The 19,307-nt window shown below is 39.2% G+C and overlaps 1 protein-coding gene across 1 annotated transcript in view; it reads right to left on the bottom strand.

Annotated features, from left to right (window-relative positions):
• Positions 1-13,379: 13,379 nt before the first annotated feature.
• DHX36 (DEAH-box helicase 36) overlaps positions 13,380-19,307 on the bottom strand; it is a 52,712-nt gene continuing 46,784 nt past the window's right edge. Inside the window, exons 23-25 of the mRNA XM_004379177.2 lie at positions 17,446-17,566; positions 16,377-16,529; positions 13,380-15,986 (exon numbers count right to left, since the gene is read on the bottom strand). Of these exons, the coding sequence (XP_004379234.1) occupies positions 15,801-15,986; positions 16,377-16,529; positions 17,446-17,566 (460 nt within the window). The 3' untranslated portion in view covers positions 13,380-15,800. The remainder of the gene's footprint in view (positions 15,987-16,376; positions 16,530-17,445; positions 17,567-19,307) is intronic.

Here is a 19,307-nt window from a genome sequence, read left to right as displayed (position 1 = left end):
TAAATATTCCCGGGTCAGAAGTCCTACCTTTCTAAATATTCCCGGGTCAGAAGTCCTACCTTTCTAAATATTCCCGGGTCAGAAGTCCTACCTTTTTAAATATTCCCAGATGAGTAGATAAGCTGCTGTGAGGCTGCTTTGCCTTCAGTGAGGCAGGGCCTTTGACCATTCCCGCTCGCCTTTCCAAGTAGGGAATTAGCCGGAACACACTTCAACAACCTCAGCAAAGGCAAGATTAGGCCTCAAAAGGTATTAAGAAGCCAGTATGGTGGCTAAATGAAACGTAAGACTTTGACCTGAAAGGGAACCCATTCTGCTTGCACTAAAAACCTTGCTTGCTGAGTTTGGAGTCTCCCCCAACTGGAGGCTCCTGCAGAACTTTATTCCTTCCACTAGTGTAGGGAGAGGAGCCCCCGGGTGATGCACACAGCTGGCTACTAGTCCAAAGCTTGGCAGTTGGAACCCACCCCAAGGTACCTCAGAAGAAAGGCCTGGCAATCTGCTTCTGCAGGGTCACAGCCTTGAACACCCTGTGGAGCAGTTCTGCTCTGCACAAATGGTGTCACCACAAGTTGGAATCGCCCTGACAGCAAGCAGCAACGACATCAGCAGCACAGAGAGAGAGCAGGTCACTTGACAGTAGGTTTCAGGAAGAGGTAAGAGGGTTTGGAAGACTGAAGAAGTGATTTTTACGGGCAGCTGTTTTCCCTCATTCCTCCCATTCTCTCCACAAAGGGATACAACCTGGCAAAGGGCACAGGTTATTCAAGGACTCAGATCTGTGGGTGACATGTCCCAGCTTCTGTCTGGCAACCAGTTAGCTAAATCTTGAGTCAAGGTGCAGCGGGCAAGTGTGCCTGGCTCCCGCCCTGCGTCCTGCCACCTCAGCACTGAGCTCCGCTGGTGCACATGGGGCTTCTCCCCCAAGTGGTTCTTTTTCACTCTGCGTACATTTCTGGTTACAAAAGCCATACCAGGTCCCAAGTTCCTTGAGGTCCGAGTGAGCGTGTCAGGGCAGGAATACCAGGGGACCACAGCAGTGATGTCTTGGGGTGTGTGTACAAAGAAGGCTGTCTCCTCTATAAGGATGTCGGAGATTTTTTGGAGGAGAAACTAACACGTTGTAATCTAATCTGATGTGATGTTTTCGTTTAGGAAGGAAACCAGATTGTTGCTTCCCAAGAGATCATTTTGTATTATTTTTGCTAATACCGTTTGCTAAAAAGCAACTACATGAATCCTGTGAATTAATTTATAAGAAGAGACATGAAGCAGTTTGGGAATATGTGCACCTTGTAAATCAAACCCTTATTTACCAAGCAGGTTAATACTGTTATTAGTTCAAGTTGCTATATGGCAGGTGCTTAACCCATTTACAATGGTGAATTTCAACCATGAATTGTCACTTTTATATGACATGGGAGTTTTTCCAAACCTAGTTCGGTTTCTATGAATACCTTCTCTCAATTGTACAATGACTTCATCCAATGACCTGTGGAGGACAAAAATGTTCATTATTGTCCCAATAAGTTGAGACTGCTTTGTACACTTTTGGCAAACGTGGATTTATAAAGATTTTGTCTATACTTGTATGCTGGTGAGATTTAATTTACTGGAGGTGGTTTTCAGTCAAGTATACAGTTTGCTGAATTTTTGGCTGAATCAAGAGTTTCTACTCCAAAGATGTTTATAGCTAATGTTGAAGGGAACTCATCTTTTCTCTGTGGGTACCTGCTGGCATCAGTTGCTCTGGAAGACTGGAGCATTTTTAAGAGCTGGGGCCATGCTGTTTCTTCTCGTAGTTGCCACAAAACTGTGTATGACAATTGCTTTTCTTAAGTAGTTCACAGATCCATTTCTATTTGACCACTGGAGTGTATATTACAGCCAGTATCTGGACCTTTGGATCCCTGGTGGTACACTAGTTAAGAGCTTGAGTGCTAACCAAAAGGTCGGCAGTTCAAATCCACTAGCCACTCCTTGGAAACCCAATAGGGCAGTTCTCCTGTGTCCTATAGGGTCACAATGAGTGGGAATCGACTCCACGGCAACAGGTTTATCTAGACCTTTGTACTTGTGACGTTTCACTACATTTCGCTAGTCTTGGTGAAAGGCAAAGAAGGATTCCTTCTATATCAGTCTTCCTTATGGATTGAGCTGCATCTTCCAAAAGTAAATGCTGAAGTCCTCACCCCTCTACCTGTGAATATGACCCTGTTTGGATATAGGGGTTTTCTTTTGTTAATGAGGACATGCTAGAGTAGGCTGGGTCCTAAACCTAATTCCATCTGACAGATGTCTTATAAAAAGAGCGGACTAGACACAGTGACACACACGGGGGACAGAGACCATGTGAAGAACTGTCTACAAGCCAACCAACACTAAGGAACACCCAGGACTTCTGACAAGAAAGGACCCTCCCCTAGAGCTGATGCCCTCATTTGTACTTCTAGTCTCCAAAACTGTGAGACAATAAATCTCTGTTCTTCAAAGCCACCCACTTGTGGTATATTTTGTTACAGCAGCACTAGGTAACCAAGACTGTCTTCTGTTCTGCGTAACAAAATACTGCAAACTTAGTGGCTTAAAGCAACACCCATTTATTACCTCACAGTTGTGTTGTCAGAAGTCTAGGATGGCATGGCTTGGTTCTCATTTCGGGGTCTCACAAAGCCAAAGTCAAGGCGCTGGCTGGCTGCTGTCTTACCTGGAGCTCGGTGTCCTCCAGACTCATTCCTGTATTGGCAGTTGGAGGACTGAGGTCTCCATTTCCTTGCTATCAGCCAAGGGCCCCTCACAACTTTTTAGAGGCCATTGGTGACTCCCTTCATCTTCAAGGGAGCAACAGCTTGTCAAATACTTGAATCTTTCTCACACTTGGAATCTCTTTTAGCGTCCTTTTATGCTACAAGCTAGAGAAAACTCTACTTTTAAAGAACTCATGTAGTTATGTCATATTTTAGTTATCTAACAGAAATACCACAAGTGGATGGCTTTAACAAAGAGAAACTTATTCTCTTACAGCTTAGGAGGCTAGAAGTCCAAATCCAGGGTGCCAGCTCCAGGGGAAGGCTTTCTCTGTCAGCTCTGGGGGAAGATCCTTGTCATATATCTTCCCCTGGTCTAGGAGCTTCTCAGCACAGGGACCCCAGGTCCAAAGGATGTGCTCCCTTCCTGGTTCTTCATTCTTGGTGGTAGAAGGTCTCCTTGTTTCTCTGCTGGCTTCTCTCTTTTATATCTCAAAAGAGATTGACTCAAGATACAAGCTAATCTTGCAGATTGAGTCCTGCCTCATTAACATAGCAAAACCAAAAAAAACTCGCTGCTGTTGAGTCAAACCCATAGGGTTTCCAAGGAGCAGTTGGTAGATTTGAACTGCTGACCTTTTGGTTAGCAGCCGAACGTGTAACCACTGTGCCACTGGGGCTCCCCTCATTAACATAACTACCTCTAATCTTGCCTCATTAACAACACAGAAGTAGGATTTACAACACATAGGGAAATCACATCAGATGACAAAATGGTGGACAGTCACACAATACTGGGAATCATGGCCTAGACAAATTGATACACATTTTTGCGGGACACAACCCAATCCATAACAGGCCCACCAAATAATCTGCTTTATGATTAACTCAAAATCAACTGATTTGGGACCTAATTACATCGGCAAAATCCCTTTGCCTTGTAATGTAACATAATCGTGGGCATAACACTAGGGGGCAGAGATCATGGGAGCCATCCTTTACAACACTCTCTATAAAACTTCAAAATGTTAAATATTCAGGTTCCCAGCATCCCTTGCAACTAAAATACAGCGATATGAAGGAAATGCCAAGTAGTTGCATTTGTATTAGTATACATCAATCAGATACATCTTTGCTGGACTTTTCACTCGAGCTAGTGATTGAAGAGGAAAGAGATGGTGAGTAGTATCTATGGAAGTAGCAGAGTGTATCACTCCTTTACCCCATACCCAATCCCAAATTGCTGCTGCATTTCCCCTGGGCTTTAGGAAGCAGCCAGGAGACAAGAGCTACTTGGTGGAAGTGAGGGCTGAACAATGCTTGTGGATGGGGCCCACAGGGGTCCACTCTGAGGTAGGGGTATGAACCTGAAAGACCTAAATCTTTGCTCGTGGCTTCTAGCACCTTCAGGTGTCCGGCAGAAGGAAACAAAATCTCCCTGCAGGAAACTAGCATCATTTTAGTTTTCAGTTATCTTTTAAAACAAGTTCTCAAAGTTTTGACAAGTATTCTGAGACATGGCATCATGATACAGAAAAAACAAACACAGGGACTCTAGATAATGAAATCATCACACAGATAGTGATATAATTGCTATGCTTATGGAGATAAAAGCCAAACTTTAAAATGTAACACAGAACTAGCAACTATAAAAAGTGACATAACAAAAAAATAATCAACTAGAAATGACAGAACTAGGTATAACAGCAGATTAGATAGAGTTAAAAGAAATATTGGTGAACTGAAAGACTGGCTAGAAGAAACTGCCTGCGAGGAAGCATGGAGAGGAGAGACACAGAATAAAAGGATTTAATTGGGGTCCCAGAGGATAGGAGAGAAGGGGCATTGACAAAGGGGCTGCACCTTTATAACCTTGCTCTCACCAGTCATAGGATGCAGGTGTCCCCTGAAAAAAGTGGCCTTGGGTAAGGTGGCCCTCTTAACTGAGGACAGTTCCAGGAGATAGCTGATGGGTGATGGCTGTCATCTGGCAGAACTCCTATCAACCAAGGGAATAGGCCCTTCAGCCCTCAAGGAGGAACTAAGCAGTGCATCACAGTATTTACTAAATGTAGCTATGTCAAGGTTGGATAACATATAATCTTTTAAGACAAAAGGCATGACTAGGGATAAAGAGAAAGCCTACACAAAGATGAGAGATTCATTCAATCAGGAAGCCATAACAATTCTAAGTATATTACACTATGTCTCAAAATACATGAAGCAAAAATTGGCAGGAATATAATGAAGAAATCCATTTAAGATCATAGTATGAGACTTCAACTCACCTCCCTCAGTATTTGATAGGAAAAGTAGATAAAAATCAGCAAAACTATAGAGGATTTGAATGATGCAATTAATAATTTACCATAATGAGCATATATAGGACACTGCAACAATTTCAGCATATACATTCTTTTCAAGGACATATATTGAACTACTTCTGGGCTATAAAGCAAGTTCGAACAAATTTTAAGGAATTGAAATTACAGAGTTCTCCAACTGCAGTGTAATTGGGTTAGAAATCAATAACAAAATTAAGAAATATCCATGTATTTAGAAGCTTAGCAATAATCTTTTAAATAATACTTAGTGTATTAGTTTTACTGTTGTAACAAATTACCACAAACTGTGGTTTAAAACAATACAAATTTATTCTTAGAATTCTGGGGATCAGAAGTCCCAAATGAGTTTTATGGGACTAAAAATCAGAGTGTCAGGAGGACCGGTTCTAGACTCCAGGGGAATGTATTTTTTGCCTCAGCCACCTTTTAGTGGCTAACAGCATTCCCTGGCTTGTGGCTGCATCACTCCACTCCGGTTCTGCCGTCACATCTGCTACTCAAGATCTTTACTTAATCACTTCTGCAAAGTACCTTTTGTCATTAAGGTAAGATTCACAGGTTCTGAAGATTAGAATGTGGACTTTGGGGGAAGCTATTATTCAACTTATCATACTTGGGTAAATAAGAAATCATGAGTGATTATATTCTTTTTTTTCTTTGGTGGTGTATTTTTCTTTTTTAATTGTGCTTTAGGTGAAGGTTTACAAATTAGTTTCTCATTAAACAATACACATATCATTTTGTGACATTGGTTGCCAACCCCACGACGTGTCAACACTCTCCCCTTCCTGACCTTAGGTTCCTCATTACCAGCTTTCCTGTCCCCTCTTGCCTTCTTGTCCTTGCCCCTGGGCTGGTGTGCCAATTTAGTTAAAATATATTCTTAATGAAAATAAAAAAGAAAATATATATCAAAATTTGTGGCATGCAACTAAAAGAATACAAAGAGGACAAACTATTGCTTTAATGTTTTTGGAGGTAAAAATAAACTGGGATAAGCACCCATATGAAGACATTTTAAAAGAAGAGCAAAATTAAAACAGTAGAGGGAAAAATAGTAAAGCTGTAGTCAGAATTTGATTAAATAGAAAAAAAGGGGGGGGCTGAACAAAGTCAAAAGTAGTTTCTTTCAGGATACTAATAAAATTAATCAGCTTCTCTCAAAATTAAAAAGAAAAAAGATGACATATTCCTATACCAAGAGTGATATGAAAGGAGATAATTTCTAATTTTGCAGGGCAGACATTAAAAAGAGATGAGAATATTATGAAAAACTGACATAAATGTAGAGGAAATAAATTCCTAGAAAAATACAATTTACCAAAACTGACATAAGAAGAAATAGAAAAAGAATTAGCTCTATAACAAATAAATTAGTAGTTAAAAACTTTCCCCTGCTCCAGTCCCAGATAGCTTTACCAGTGAATTCCACCAAGCATACAAAAAAGAAATAACTTCAGTTGTACACAAACGCTTCTAGAGAATATAAAAAAGGGGTACAGGCAGGCCTAAATTCATTTATCAGATTTGCATAACCATGTCAAAGGGCAATCAAAGAAATGAACACTACAAAAGAATTTCATTTATGAATAGAGCAAAACTTTAAAAAAAAATTAGCAATATGATGCCAGCATTACCCTGTTACCAAAACCAGAAAAAGACAGTACAAAAAGAAAACTAAACCAATATCCCTCATGAAAAGAGAGGCAAAAATGTTCAAAAAAATATTAGCAAATCATATCTAGCAATATAAAAAGAGAATTATACACTGTGATCCAGTGGGGTTTATTTCAAGAAGGCAAGGATAGTTCAACATATGAAAATCCATATATGTGATCCACCAAATTTTATGGTTATATTAATTAATCAAAAAAAAAAAAAGTCAAACATCCATTTCTGATAAAAACTCTCAGCAAACTAGGGCTAAACGTCATCTTTGATATTTTGCTGTACTTGTAGAAAAAAATTAAAAAAATTTTTCGATCATAAATGTATAGCTTATTTTTATGCAAATAATGCATGCCTTCTAAATTTGCCAACTGCGCCCTCCCCCCGACAAGGTATTTTCATAAGCATGCTATTTTTTTTTTTTTTTTACGACAACATAAAAAAAATTTGGCATAATGGTGCTTATGAAAATACCTCAAGGGTGGAGGGCGCGGTTGGCAAACATAGACGGTGGATGTTATTTGTGTAAAAATCTGGTATTTGTAAAGTTAACCAAACCCAAAACCAAACCCGCTGCTGTCCAGTCGATCCTGACTCATAGCGACCCTACAGGACAGAGCAGAACTGCCCCATAGGGTTTCTAAGGAGCGCTTGGTGGATTAGAACTGCTGACCTTTTGGGGAGCAACCATAGCTCTTAACCACTATGCCACTGTGGTTTCCTTGGACAGTTAGGAGGATAGCATATATTTGTTTGTTAAATTGATGAATAATTTTTAAATATTTAGACATCTGATGTGTTGGCCTCCATCTGTATTCTTATCCAAGATCCCAGAAACACATCAGAAGTAGGCCGGTTTCACTTAACCATCTTTGCTTTAAAATGAAGGGGAAAAAAAAGCTAGATTCCGCAAACAACTGAAAATAACCAAACTAATTTAACAAGAGAAATACTGTTAAAGTGGGATGATTAGAGTTTATAGCAAAGTAGTGAAACCTGGGCTTCAAACAGGTTCTTTCTGGTTTGACCTTGTGCTGAGATTTGCGTTTCCACCCTAGGTATACTGAATCTACATTTAACAAGATCCCCCAGTGATTCTGATGTAGATATTATTTCCATCACAGATATACTGAATCAGAAATCTACATTCTACCCAGGGGCCTTGTTAAATGTAGATTCAGTATACCTAGGGTGGAAATGCAAATTCTCAGTAGGGGGTTGAAAAGAACTGGGAATAATAGAAATAAATAAATACTAGGCCTAGAAAGAGAAATTACCAAGTAATCACTCTTTAACTTCATTAAATTAAATGAAAGCTTTGCAAAAATAAACTTTATTCCCAACCAAGGTTGTCTTTCACATGTGAAGGTAACAAAATGTCCTTTGCAAGGATTCAGAAATAATTCACTGTCATCTTCTCGGAAAAATTACTTGAAAATTCATACCAGCCCATTAAAACATCTACTTGAAACATGAATCAAAATTAAGAGCTAGAAAAAGGGTAGTCATAATTTTAAAGAAATTCCATGGTGAAGGTTGGCTCTAACAGTGCTTCCACCATCAGCTGTTCCCATGCCTTTCCCAACACCAAGAAATGTTTTTTCTCATGCCCTATTCTTCACCTCTTGCCATTACAACCACTTAAAACTGGTGTTATTCTCTTCTGGCATTTAAAGACAATTACTTAGCTATATATACACTGTACCAGCAGAATTATCTTGGAAGAAGTACAACCAGAGTGCTCCTTAGAAGCAAGGATGGCGAGACTGCGTCTTACATACTTTGGACGTGTTGTCAGATGGGATCAGTCACTGGAGAAGGACATCATGCTTTGTAAAGTACAGGGTCAGCGAAAAAGAGGAAGACCCTCAACGAGATGCACAGTGGCTGCAACAATGGGCTCAAGCATAACGATTGTGAGGATGGCACAGGACTGGGCAGTGTTTTGTTCTGTGGTACATAGGGTCGCTACGAGTCGGAACCACCACCACCAGCAGAATTACTGAAGAGTGCACATCTGGCCATTTTCAATGTCAAGAAACTTAAGCAATGACTTTTGTATCTCTAAAATTCATAAATAATAATCCCCCTGCACTCTAGTCAGATATATCTTTACCCACCCCAATCATTTAACATACAAGCTTGAAAATAAAAACATACATATTAAGTATACAAGACAACCAAAAAAGACTGCAAATAAGCACATGAAAAGATGTTCATTATTAGACACTATGTTGTTGTTAGCTGCCACTGAGTTGGTTACAACTCTTAGCAACCCTATGTACAACCCAACAAAACGCTGCCTGGTACTGCACTATCCTCACAATTGTTGCTATGCTTGAGCCCATCGTTGCTGCCGCTGTGTCAATTCATCTCGTTGAGGGTCTTTTTTTTTGCTGATCCTCTACTTTACCAAGCATGATGTCCTTCTTCAGAGACTAGTCCAAAGTAAGTGAGATGAAGTCTCACTATCCTTGCTTCTAAGGAACATTCTGGCTGTACTTCTCCCAAGACAGAGTTGTTCATTCTCTTGGCAGTCCAGGATATATTCTTCACCAACACCATAATTCAAATGCTCAACTCTTCTCTGGCCTTCCTTATTCATTACCCAGTTTTCACATGAATATGAGGCGATTAAAAATACCATGGCTTGCATCAGATGCATCTTAGCCCTCAAGGTGACATCTTTGCTTTATATCACTTTAAAATGGTCTTTTGCAGCAGATTTGCCCAATGCAACGTTGTTTGATTTCTTGACTGTTGCTTCCATGGGCGATGATTGTGGATCTAAGTAAAATGGATTCTTCAAAACTTTAACATTTTCTGTTTATCATGATGTTGCTCATTGGTCCAATTGTGAGGATTTTTATGTTGAGGTGTAATCCATACTGAAGGCTGTAGTCTTTGATCTTCATCAGTTTAAGTGCTTCAAGTCCTCTTCACTTTCAGCAAGCAAGGTTGTATCATCTGCATATCGCAGGCTGTCAATGAGTCTTCCTCTAATCCTCATGCCGCAGCTGTCTTCATACAGTCCAGCTTCTCGGATTATCTGTTTAGCATACAGATTGTTTTAAGTATGATGAAAGGATACAGCCCTGATGCACACTGTGCCTGATTTTAACCACACAGCATCCCCTTGTTCTGTTCGAACGACTGCCTCTTGGTCTATGTACAAGTTCCTCATGAGAACAATCAAGTGTTCTGGAATTCCTATTTTTCACAATACCGTCCATAATTTGTTATGATCCACAGAGTCTAATGCCTTTACATAGTCAATAATACACAGGTAAGCATCTTTCTGTTATTTTCTGCTTTCAGCCAAGATCCATCTGACATCAGCAATGACATCCCTTGTTCCACGTCCTCTTCTGAATCCAGTTTGAATTTCTGAGAGTTCCCTACTGATGTACTGCTATAGCTGTTTTTGGATTATCTTCAGCATAATTTTACTTGCATGTGATGTTAATATTGTTTGCTAATTTCCACATTCCATTGGCTCACCTTTCTTTGGAATGGGCACAAACATGAATCTCTTCCAGTTGCTTGGCCAGGTAGCTCTCTTGCAAACTTCATGGCATAGACGAGTGAGCGCTTCCAGCATTGCATTCAGCATTCATTTGTTGAAACATTTTAACTGGTATTGTCAATTTCTGGAGCCTTGTTTTTGCCAATGCCTTCAGTGCAGCTTGGACTTCTTCCTTCAGTACCATTGGTTCTTGATCATATGCTACCTCCTGAAATGGCTGAATGCTGACCAATTCTTTTTGGTACGACGACTCAGCGTATTCTATCTTCTTTTGATGCTTCCTGGGTCATTCAGTTTTTTGCCAATAGAATCCTTCAATATTGCAACTCGAGGCTTGAATTTTTTCTTCAGTTCTTTCAGCTTGAGAAATGCCAACCATGTTCTTCCCTTTTGGTTTTTTAACTCCAGGTCTTTGCACATTTCATTGTACTTTATTTTTTCTTCTTGAGCTGCCCTCTGAAATCTGTTCAGCTTTTACTTCATCATTTCTTCCTTTCACTTTAGCTACTCTACTCTATGTTCAAGAGCAACTTTCAGAGTCTCTTCTGATATCCATTTTGGTCTTTTCTTTCTTTCCTGTCTTTTTAATGACTTTTTGCTTTCTTCACATATGATGTCCTTGATGTCATCCCACTCTTTGGTCATCAGTGTTCAATGCATTAAATCTATTCTTGAGATAGTCTCTAAATTCAGGTGTGATATACTTGAGGTCGTACTTTTGGCTCTTGTGGACTTATTTTTTCTGTAGCTTCAACTTGAACTTGCACATGAGCAATTGACGGTTTTGTTCTGTAGTTGGCCCCTGGCCTTGTTCGGAATGATATTGAGCTTCTCCATCATCTTCTTTCCACAGATGTAGTCGATCTGATTCCTGTCTATTCCATCTGGTGAGGTCCATGTGTATAGTCGCCATTTATGTTGTTGAAACAAGGTATTTGCAATGAAGAAGTCATTGATCTTGCAAAATTCTATCATGTGATCTCTGGCATCATTTCTATCACCAAGGCCCTATCTTCCAACTACCGATCCTTGTTTCCAACTTTCACGTTCCAATCACCTGGAATCAACCATGTGTCTTTGTTGGATAATTTCAGACTGCAGAAGATGGTAAAACTCTTCAGTTTCTTCATCTTTGTCATTAACGGTTGGTGCATAAATTTGAATAGTCGTAATAACTTCTTCCTTGTAGGAGTATGGATATTATCCTATCACTGACAGGGTTATTTCAGGATAGATCTTGAAATATTACTTTTGATGATGAATGCAACAACTGCTCCTTTTCAATTTGTCATTCCTGGCGTAGCAGACCATGTTTGATTCAAAATGGCCAGTACCAGCCCATTTCAGCTCACTAATGCCTAGGCTATCAATCTTCACGTGTTCCATTTCATTTCTGACAACTTCCGTTTTCCTTGATTCATACTTTGTACATTCCACATTCTGATTATTATTGGATGTTTGCAGCTGTTTCTTCTCATTTTGAGTCATGCTACATCAGCAAATGAAGAGCTATACTCCTTCCACATCAAGGTTGACTCTACTTTGCGGAAACCCTGGTGGTGTAGTGGTTAAGAGCTATGGCTGCTAACCAGAAGGTTAGCAGTTCAAATCCACCAGGTGCTCCTTGTAAACCCTATGGGGCAGTCCTACGCTGTCCTATAGGGTCACTATGAGTCAATCTACTGGACGGCAACCAGTTTAGTTTTGGCTACTTTGAGGAGGCAGCACTTCCTTAGTCGTATTTCGTGCCTTCCAATCTGAGGTGCTCATTTTCTGGCACTGTATCAGACCATGTTCTGCTGCTGTCCATAGTTTTCACCAGTCGTTTCAGCAGATCGCCAGGTCCTTCTTCCTGGTCTTAGTATGGATGACCCTGCTGGGATTTGAAATACCACTGGCATAGCTTCCAGCATCACAGCAACATGCAAGCCACTACAGTATGACAAAGTGACAGATGAGTGGTGGATTAGACATTATAGAAATACAAGTTAAAACAATGAGATACGACTACACATTAAAGACTAAAATAAAAAAATCCCACAAAATACAAACTTAAAGGAAAACAAAAACTAAAAGTACCAAGTACAAGCAAGAATGTGAGACACCTGGAACCCTCATACACTGCTGGTGGGAATGTAAAGTGGTACGGCCACTTTGGAAACGTTTGGCAGTTTCTTGTAAACATACACTTACTATATGACATAGCAATTCCAGTACTAAGTATCAACCCAAGAGAAATAAAAACATAACCACACAAAAACTTGTATACAAATGTTCATAGCAGCTTTATTCATAATAGTAAAAAAAGGAGAACAACTCAACTGTCCAACTGGTGAATGAATAAACAAACTGTGGTACGTCCTACAACACTAAAAAAGGAATTAACTACTGATACATGCAACAGCATGAACATCTCAAGAACACTATATGAAAGATGCAAAAGACTACACGACTTTATTTGAAAGAAAAGGCGGAACGGTAGTGACACAAAGCAGATCAGTGGTTGCGAGGGGCTAGAAATGGGAACATAGCATTGACTGTAAAGGGGAACAAGACAAATTTCTGGGTGATGGGTATGTTCTGTAAGATTGTAATGGTGGTAATTACATGACTTTATACATTTGACAAAACTCACAGAATTGTATGCTTACGTTGGTTAATTTCATTATATGTAAAATACCTTAGAGGCTAAAAAAAGGACTAAGGAAATATAACAGTGGTAACATGATTATATGTGTAACTTCCCAATAATTGACAAGGAGGATATACTCTTAAATTCAGAATAAAAACACCATTTAAAAACATTAGCATACTACAAACATATGATTATACACACGATCCAATTACTTCAAAATAAATACAAACAAACTCAGAGCTAGAAGAGTGGAAAGCAAATTACCACTGTTTACTCTGCTTTTCTATAATTTCTAATTTTTAGGGTGGATTTTGTTTAAAAAATACAGTAAGAATAGAAAATAACTGGTACTAATTCATACAGATGTATCTATAGCTTTGGCCCAAGTTAATGAATGAGAAAGACTTCATGTGGAGTCATTTTTCAAAGATGCTTTTTAAAGATTATTCAGTGATCTCTTTTTTTTTTTTCACTTAAGTTTTTCAGGGTTTTTCCCAAAAGTTACCCTCTGGAGTCTCAGAGTGGTGAGGCAAATAGATTCTCCTTTTTAATTCAGTGTCTTATCCATTAAAACTACTAAAGAACAAATAGTTCTTAGATTGGAATGCATTTTTCACTCAGTAATGTTCTATTTTGTAAACAAAGAAACAAATGGTATCTTCAGTTGAAATTTCCATCCTGATCTGCTACTGAGAAGATACAATAAATTGAGAGTGACAGTAACTGCTTTAACCTCTGAATGCCTCATGTATTAAATAATTCTTCAGGAACATCTTTCTCATTCATATGGAAAATATAAATAAAATGTAAGTATTGGCTTATAGGCATGGAACCAACTATGTAGTAATTAAAAAACAAAAGATACCTTAAATTCTTTATTCCAAGACCATTTTGGCCAACAGACCATGTGAATTTAAAGTGGATAATAAAAGCAAGAAAAAAGAACAAAAGTAAACACTCATATAGAATAAACAATATCTGATGGTCATCGAGTTTAGGGACAAACTAGTATGTTACTACAGTATCGTAATATGACTCAATAAGAAGAATTCAGTGCATGACAGATCACTTTTGGGAAGCAAGCCAAGAGAATGGACTTGGAACACACAGTACCTCCAAACCCTTGGTGGGCAACAACGGGTGGCATACATTCCTGGAAATGGGAGCAGTTAACTGAACCAGGGTGACTAACAGGTCAAAATAGCGTTACCAATACACCTAGACATCGCATGATACTCTTTTCCTTTTGTTTCCTTGCATTTCCTGGCAGGCACGATAAAATTTGCATATTTTAGGGTGTAGCAGTATGCTCTTTTTGCAGTACAACTGGAGTCCAGTACAACTACTTTTCCTTTTAGTCAGACACTATGAGTCAAAACTATTAGGTCACAAAATAAATGGCAGAAATAGGGTCAGAGCAGAGCAAACAGCACTCAATGGTGGGTAATGTTTCAGTTGAAATGCTTTCTCCCAAGTTATGCAAAGTCAGTCCAGGTGCAGGGCAGTTCCAGAGCTGGTTACCTCAGTGGCTCACCTGCATTAAGGACTCTGGTGGTTTCCATCTTTCCACTAAGCCAACCTCAGGACATGGTGCTCTCTCCTGCGACCACAGGTGGCTGCAGGAGCGCCAAGTGTCAGACTGGACAATGTCCAGAGGAGGAGAGCAGTTTCCTGTCTAAGTCTCTCTACTAGTGAGGACAACCTTTCTCTGAGGCCCCCTTGCAGATTTCTCCCCAGGTGCCATTGGTCAGGACAGGTTCACATCCTCGCATCTCACCAACTTACAGGAGAACTAAGACCACCCATGACTGGCTTTAGAACAATCTTGATTCACCCACCATCCTTGGGCACAGAAGGTGAATGAGTGTATAAGAAAGGAGGGGCAGAAGAGCAGCCTACAGTATCTGCCCCATCAGGGCAGGAAGCAGACAGTACGTGCTGACAATCCCACTAGATTCCATTGGCAGACGGAGTACAATAGCATTCAGAGCATAGAAAAAAGTATGGTAAGATGGATCGCTGTACATTAAAAAAAAAGTCAGGGACCAAATAATAGCCAAGATTCAGTGAGTACATTCTCTATTCCAGGCACTATTCTATCTGCTTTACATGTATTAACACATTTAATCTTCACAACTGTTACCCCTACATTACAGACGAAGAATTTTAAGGAGGCACAGAGAGGCTAAGTAACTTGCCCAAGACATCTAGTAGTGACAGAGATGAAATCTGAATCTAGGTAGTCAGACTCCAGACCATGCTCTTAACTGCTACATTACACTGCACACGGTGATGTGAACGGAGTGTGTGCGTATTCTAAAAACGGAAAAAACATCAAATGAACAACGAATAAGTGGACTGTAAAAACCAAACCAAGAAGTTAACTCAGAGTTACACACTGTACATTTTATTAAATACTGGGCTTTATTACAACAAATTAATTTACTTCTGATACAAGTTTCATTTTTAAAAAAATGGGATTGTGTTCAAATTCTTACTTGACACCGCTTTTGGCTAACCATCCTATTTTTACCGGTTCTATAGTAAGACACTGTGGTCAGAAAGATTAATATTTCATAACAGAACAAAGGAATTTCTCAAGTTGTACACCACTCGACCTGTACAGCAGTACTCCCCAGGTGTGGACATGACCAAAACAGAGTCTACGATCAGAGGCTATACCACATCGCACGGTGTATTTACAGTCGCTACCTACCATCAACATCAGGAAGTCGTTCACTCATGCACAGTTAAGTCTGGAGTACCTCCTGAAGACTTCTACCTTAGACACAAGAATTAGTCACGTCCCAGCATCTAGACAAAAGCTATGACGGAAAATGGCTGTCACACTGCCTTTTCAGACCACCACAGAAAAGCTGTCAGCTGAAACACTCATCCCGGCAGCGTGGTGGAAACTTCCTGGGCATTGCCTTTTCCTGCGTTTTGATCAAGTCTATGATGGCAGATAGCACTGCACAGTCTCTGCACGCAGTGTCCTTCCAGTCTACAGGACACGGACTTTCGATCTTCTCTTGCAGAAGGACATCCAGTTCCCTTCTTAATTCCTAAGGTTAGAAAAATTACACACACTCAACAGAGGCAGACATACCATCAAACAGTGTAATAAATAACTTTAATTGGTACAAGGAGTTTCACAAGCTATTAGACTAAACTGAAATATTTAGTGAGCAATCACCTAAAATGTGGTTATTGAGTAACCAACTAAAGTGTGTTTAAGTTTAAAATTCCATCTTCAATCACATTGAGCCGTTTAGAAGTGTTGCCCTATTACCATTTCAAAAACAATTCAGAAAAACTATCAATAAATTTCTCAACATTACTTGTTCTGCTGAAACAGAGCAAGGAATATCTAATACATGCAACGCTTGGAAACAAACCACAAGACCACATGCAGACCTGCATGTGTATTCAAAGACGATCATGTAGTCAGTCACCTTAACAAGATGGGCAATTCTTGCTGGAGACTGAAAGATAATCCATTCATCTACAGCAATAGTTTCTTGATCATCATCCTTCTGGATGGAAATATCACCTCCAAAGAACAACAGACAATACGGGGAAACCTCTGTGCAGTCATACAAGTATATCTGCAAGGAGAATTGAAGCAAATTTACACACTGAGGAGTCTGAGAAGATTACTGCCCCATTAATTCAGTAATATCACCTGATCAGTCTATGGGTGCTTCCCTTCTAAATCGGTATTCTGCTAGTGTCATAAACCCACTGCCATCGAGGTAATTCCGACTCATAGCAACCCTACAGGACACAGCAGAACTGCCCCATGGGTTTTCCAAGACCATAAGTATTTATGGAAGCAGACTGCCAGATCTTTCTCCCTCAGAGCAGCTGGTAGGTTCTGACCTTTTGGTTAGCAGTCTAGCGCTTAACCACTGCGCCACCAGGGCTCCTTCGCTAGTGTAATAATTAGACTAATTCTGAAGACATGCCACGTTAAATAAGTCATTAAATCAGAGAACATGGGGGTTTTACATCTTTAATTCAATTCAAACTATAGCACTATTCTTTAAACAAACTATTTTGAGTGGCAAAACTAAAACTAATAATGTAGCTGAGATTATTTTCATTTATATGTCCAATATTTAAAAAGTCCTGTCAAATTATTCTTCTAACCAGATTAATGTAACAAAATCACTCTTAATATTCTGACCAACATTTCTTAGGTATATAGGCATGCCAACAACCTCTCTGTATAATGTAACCTCCCGTGTACCCTGAAACTCAAGTTCTTGAACGTGGGCTCTGAAATAAAATTTTGCAAATGAAATAACTGGTCTAACTAATAAAAATACAAAGATCTGTCATGACAGACATGCACAATTAAAAGTATAGGTTATTTGCTTAAGGAAAAAAGTGATAATTCACATCAGGGAAAACGTTAAAAAGAGTGAGAACAAATTTTGTTTACAACCGTGAAAACTATCCAATTATAAACTACGACGAGACGGATACGCAGATCTGTAACTGCTTTAACTGTTCACTTACGCTGCTTGTTCTCATCTTCAGATGATAGATAAGCCAGTTGTAGCGAAAGTCTGTCTGTTCCACATTAACAGATTTAGGATGAATGGAAACTAATCCATCACTTTTTGTATACACTTTAACCCTTTAAAAAAGAGCAGTTTGTTACAAAAAAAAGTCTTCCAGAAGATTTTTTTTTAAAAAAAAACTATTTCAAAAATTTGATGACGGGCTTACTAAAAACTAAACAGACATAAAACCTGGAAACAAAAACAAACCCACAGTTGTTGTTTGGTTTATTTTTTGCAATATAAATTTACAAATTCATATTTGAGGAAAGATCAGAATTTTCGTTTTAATAATAGATTGGAAAATATCAGCTAAATATTAATACTCTATATATCTCACAAGTAATCTTGTAATTACCCAACATACAAGAAAGGTGACATAATACTCCTAACTGTGCTAAGACAGACCGCGCCACTGGGGAACAACGGACAAAAGAAATACAAACATCTGAAATACGAATGATGCAGAGCAAGAGAAGAGTCTGCACAGTTTTCCACGGCAACCATGATACCAATCAACAGGACTTAATTTTAAGAATAACGTTCTGAAATCAATTTTAAAATATCAGAGTATGTACCCAGACAGATATAAAACAAAAATCTAAGAATTTTGTTTAAAAGGGAGTTTTACTACAATCGATTTAAAAGAACCTATTTTAAAATATGCTTTAAATAGTCTCACAGTCACTCAAATCCCCTAATTTCAAATCAGGAGGAGCTGGAATAAATGTACCTTGATACAGCTCTAGTTCAGTCTCAATTCCTAGGGATCTTTTCTTTGATATTCACAAAAACTTTATCTCAATTTATAGGAGTCTTTACTTAATAGTATTCAACAGGGATATGTTTAAGGTTTATTTTTAAATCAACAATAACTAATGTTGAGTCGATTCTGGCTCAGGGCAATCCCATGTGTGTCAGAGGACAAGTGTACTCCATAACATTTTCATTGGCTGATTTTTTAGAAGTAGATCACCAGGCCTTTCTTCCAAGGTGCCTCTGGGTGGACGCAAACCTCCAATCTGTAGGTTAGCCGCCAAACATACTATCTGCGCCACCCAGGGATTCCTACTTTTAAATAATGTTAACTATCTGCGTTAAATAAAAACATAAGAAGCTGATGATCCACAAATCTCTCCTATTTGTTTTCAAGAATCTCTTCTGAAGTTCTTAAAATTCACAATACTTCTACGAAAATCATGAAATCACGGTCACGATTCATTATTCAGAATGAAATATTTTTCTTCACCCCACATGCCACCTTGCAGCCCTGCATCACTACAGCGGGGGTTAGCAAACCTTTCCTGCCAACCAGACAGTAAATATTTTAGGCTTTGTGGACATATAGTCTGTCCCAACTACTCAACTCTGCCGGCGTAGCAGGAAGGCAGGCACAGAGAGTATGTCAGCAAGTGGGCGTGGCAGTGTTCCAATAAAAATGTACAGAAACAAGCTTTTGGCTTACAGGTCACAGTTTGCTGACCTCTGGTCTAGACTAAAACAAAGCACCAATCCAAAGAGAATTACATTATTTCAAAAATAAAAAATGATACAGACAGAAGAATTTAGCAAGTATTGATGTCACAAAAATACTTAGATCACTTAGGTGCAGATAATCCAGCCATAAATGATTATAACTCATCTGTTGCCCATAACCCTATAGCCTAGACTGGGGTTTCTCAACCTCAGCACTATCGCCATTTCCAAGCAGGCAACTCTTCGCTGTGGGCGACTGTCCTGAGCAATATAGGATGTTAGCAGCATCTCTGATCTCTACCCATGAGATGCTACAAGCACACTCTGCTCCCAGCTGTGACA

Source organism: Trichechus manatus, unplaced genomic scaffold, assembly GCF_000243295.1.
Source record: "Trichechus manatus latirostris isolate Lorelei unplaced genomic scaffold, TriManLat1.0 scaffold00062, whole genome shotgun sequence".
NCBI lineage: Eukaryota > Metazoa > Chordata > Mammalia > Sirenia > Trichechidae > Trichechus > Trichechus manatus.
This window is presented reverse-complemented; position numbering and strand designations above follow the sequence as displayed.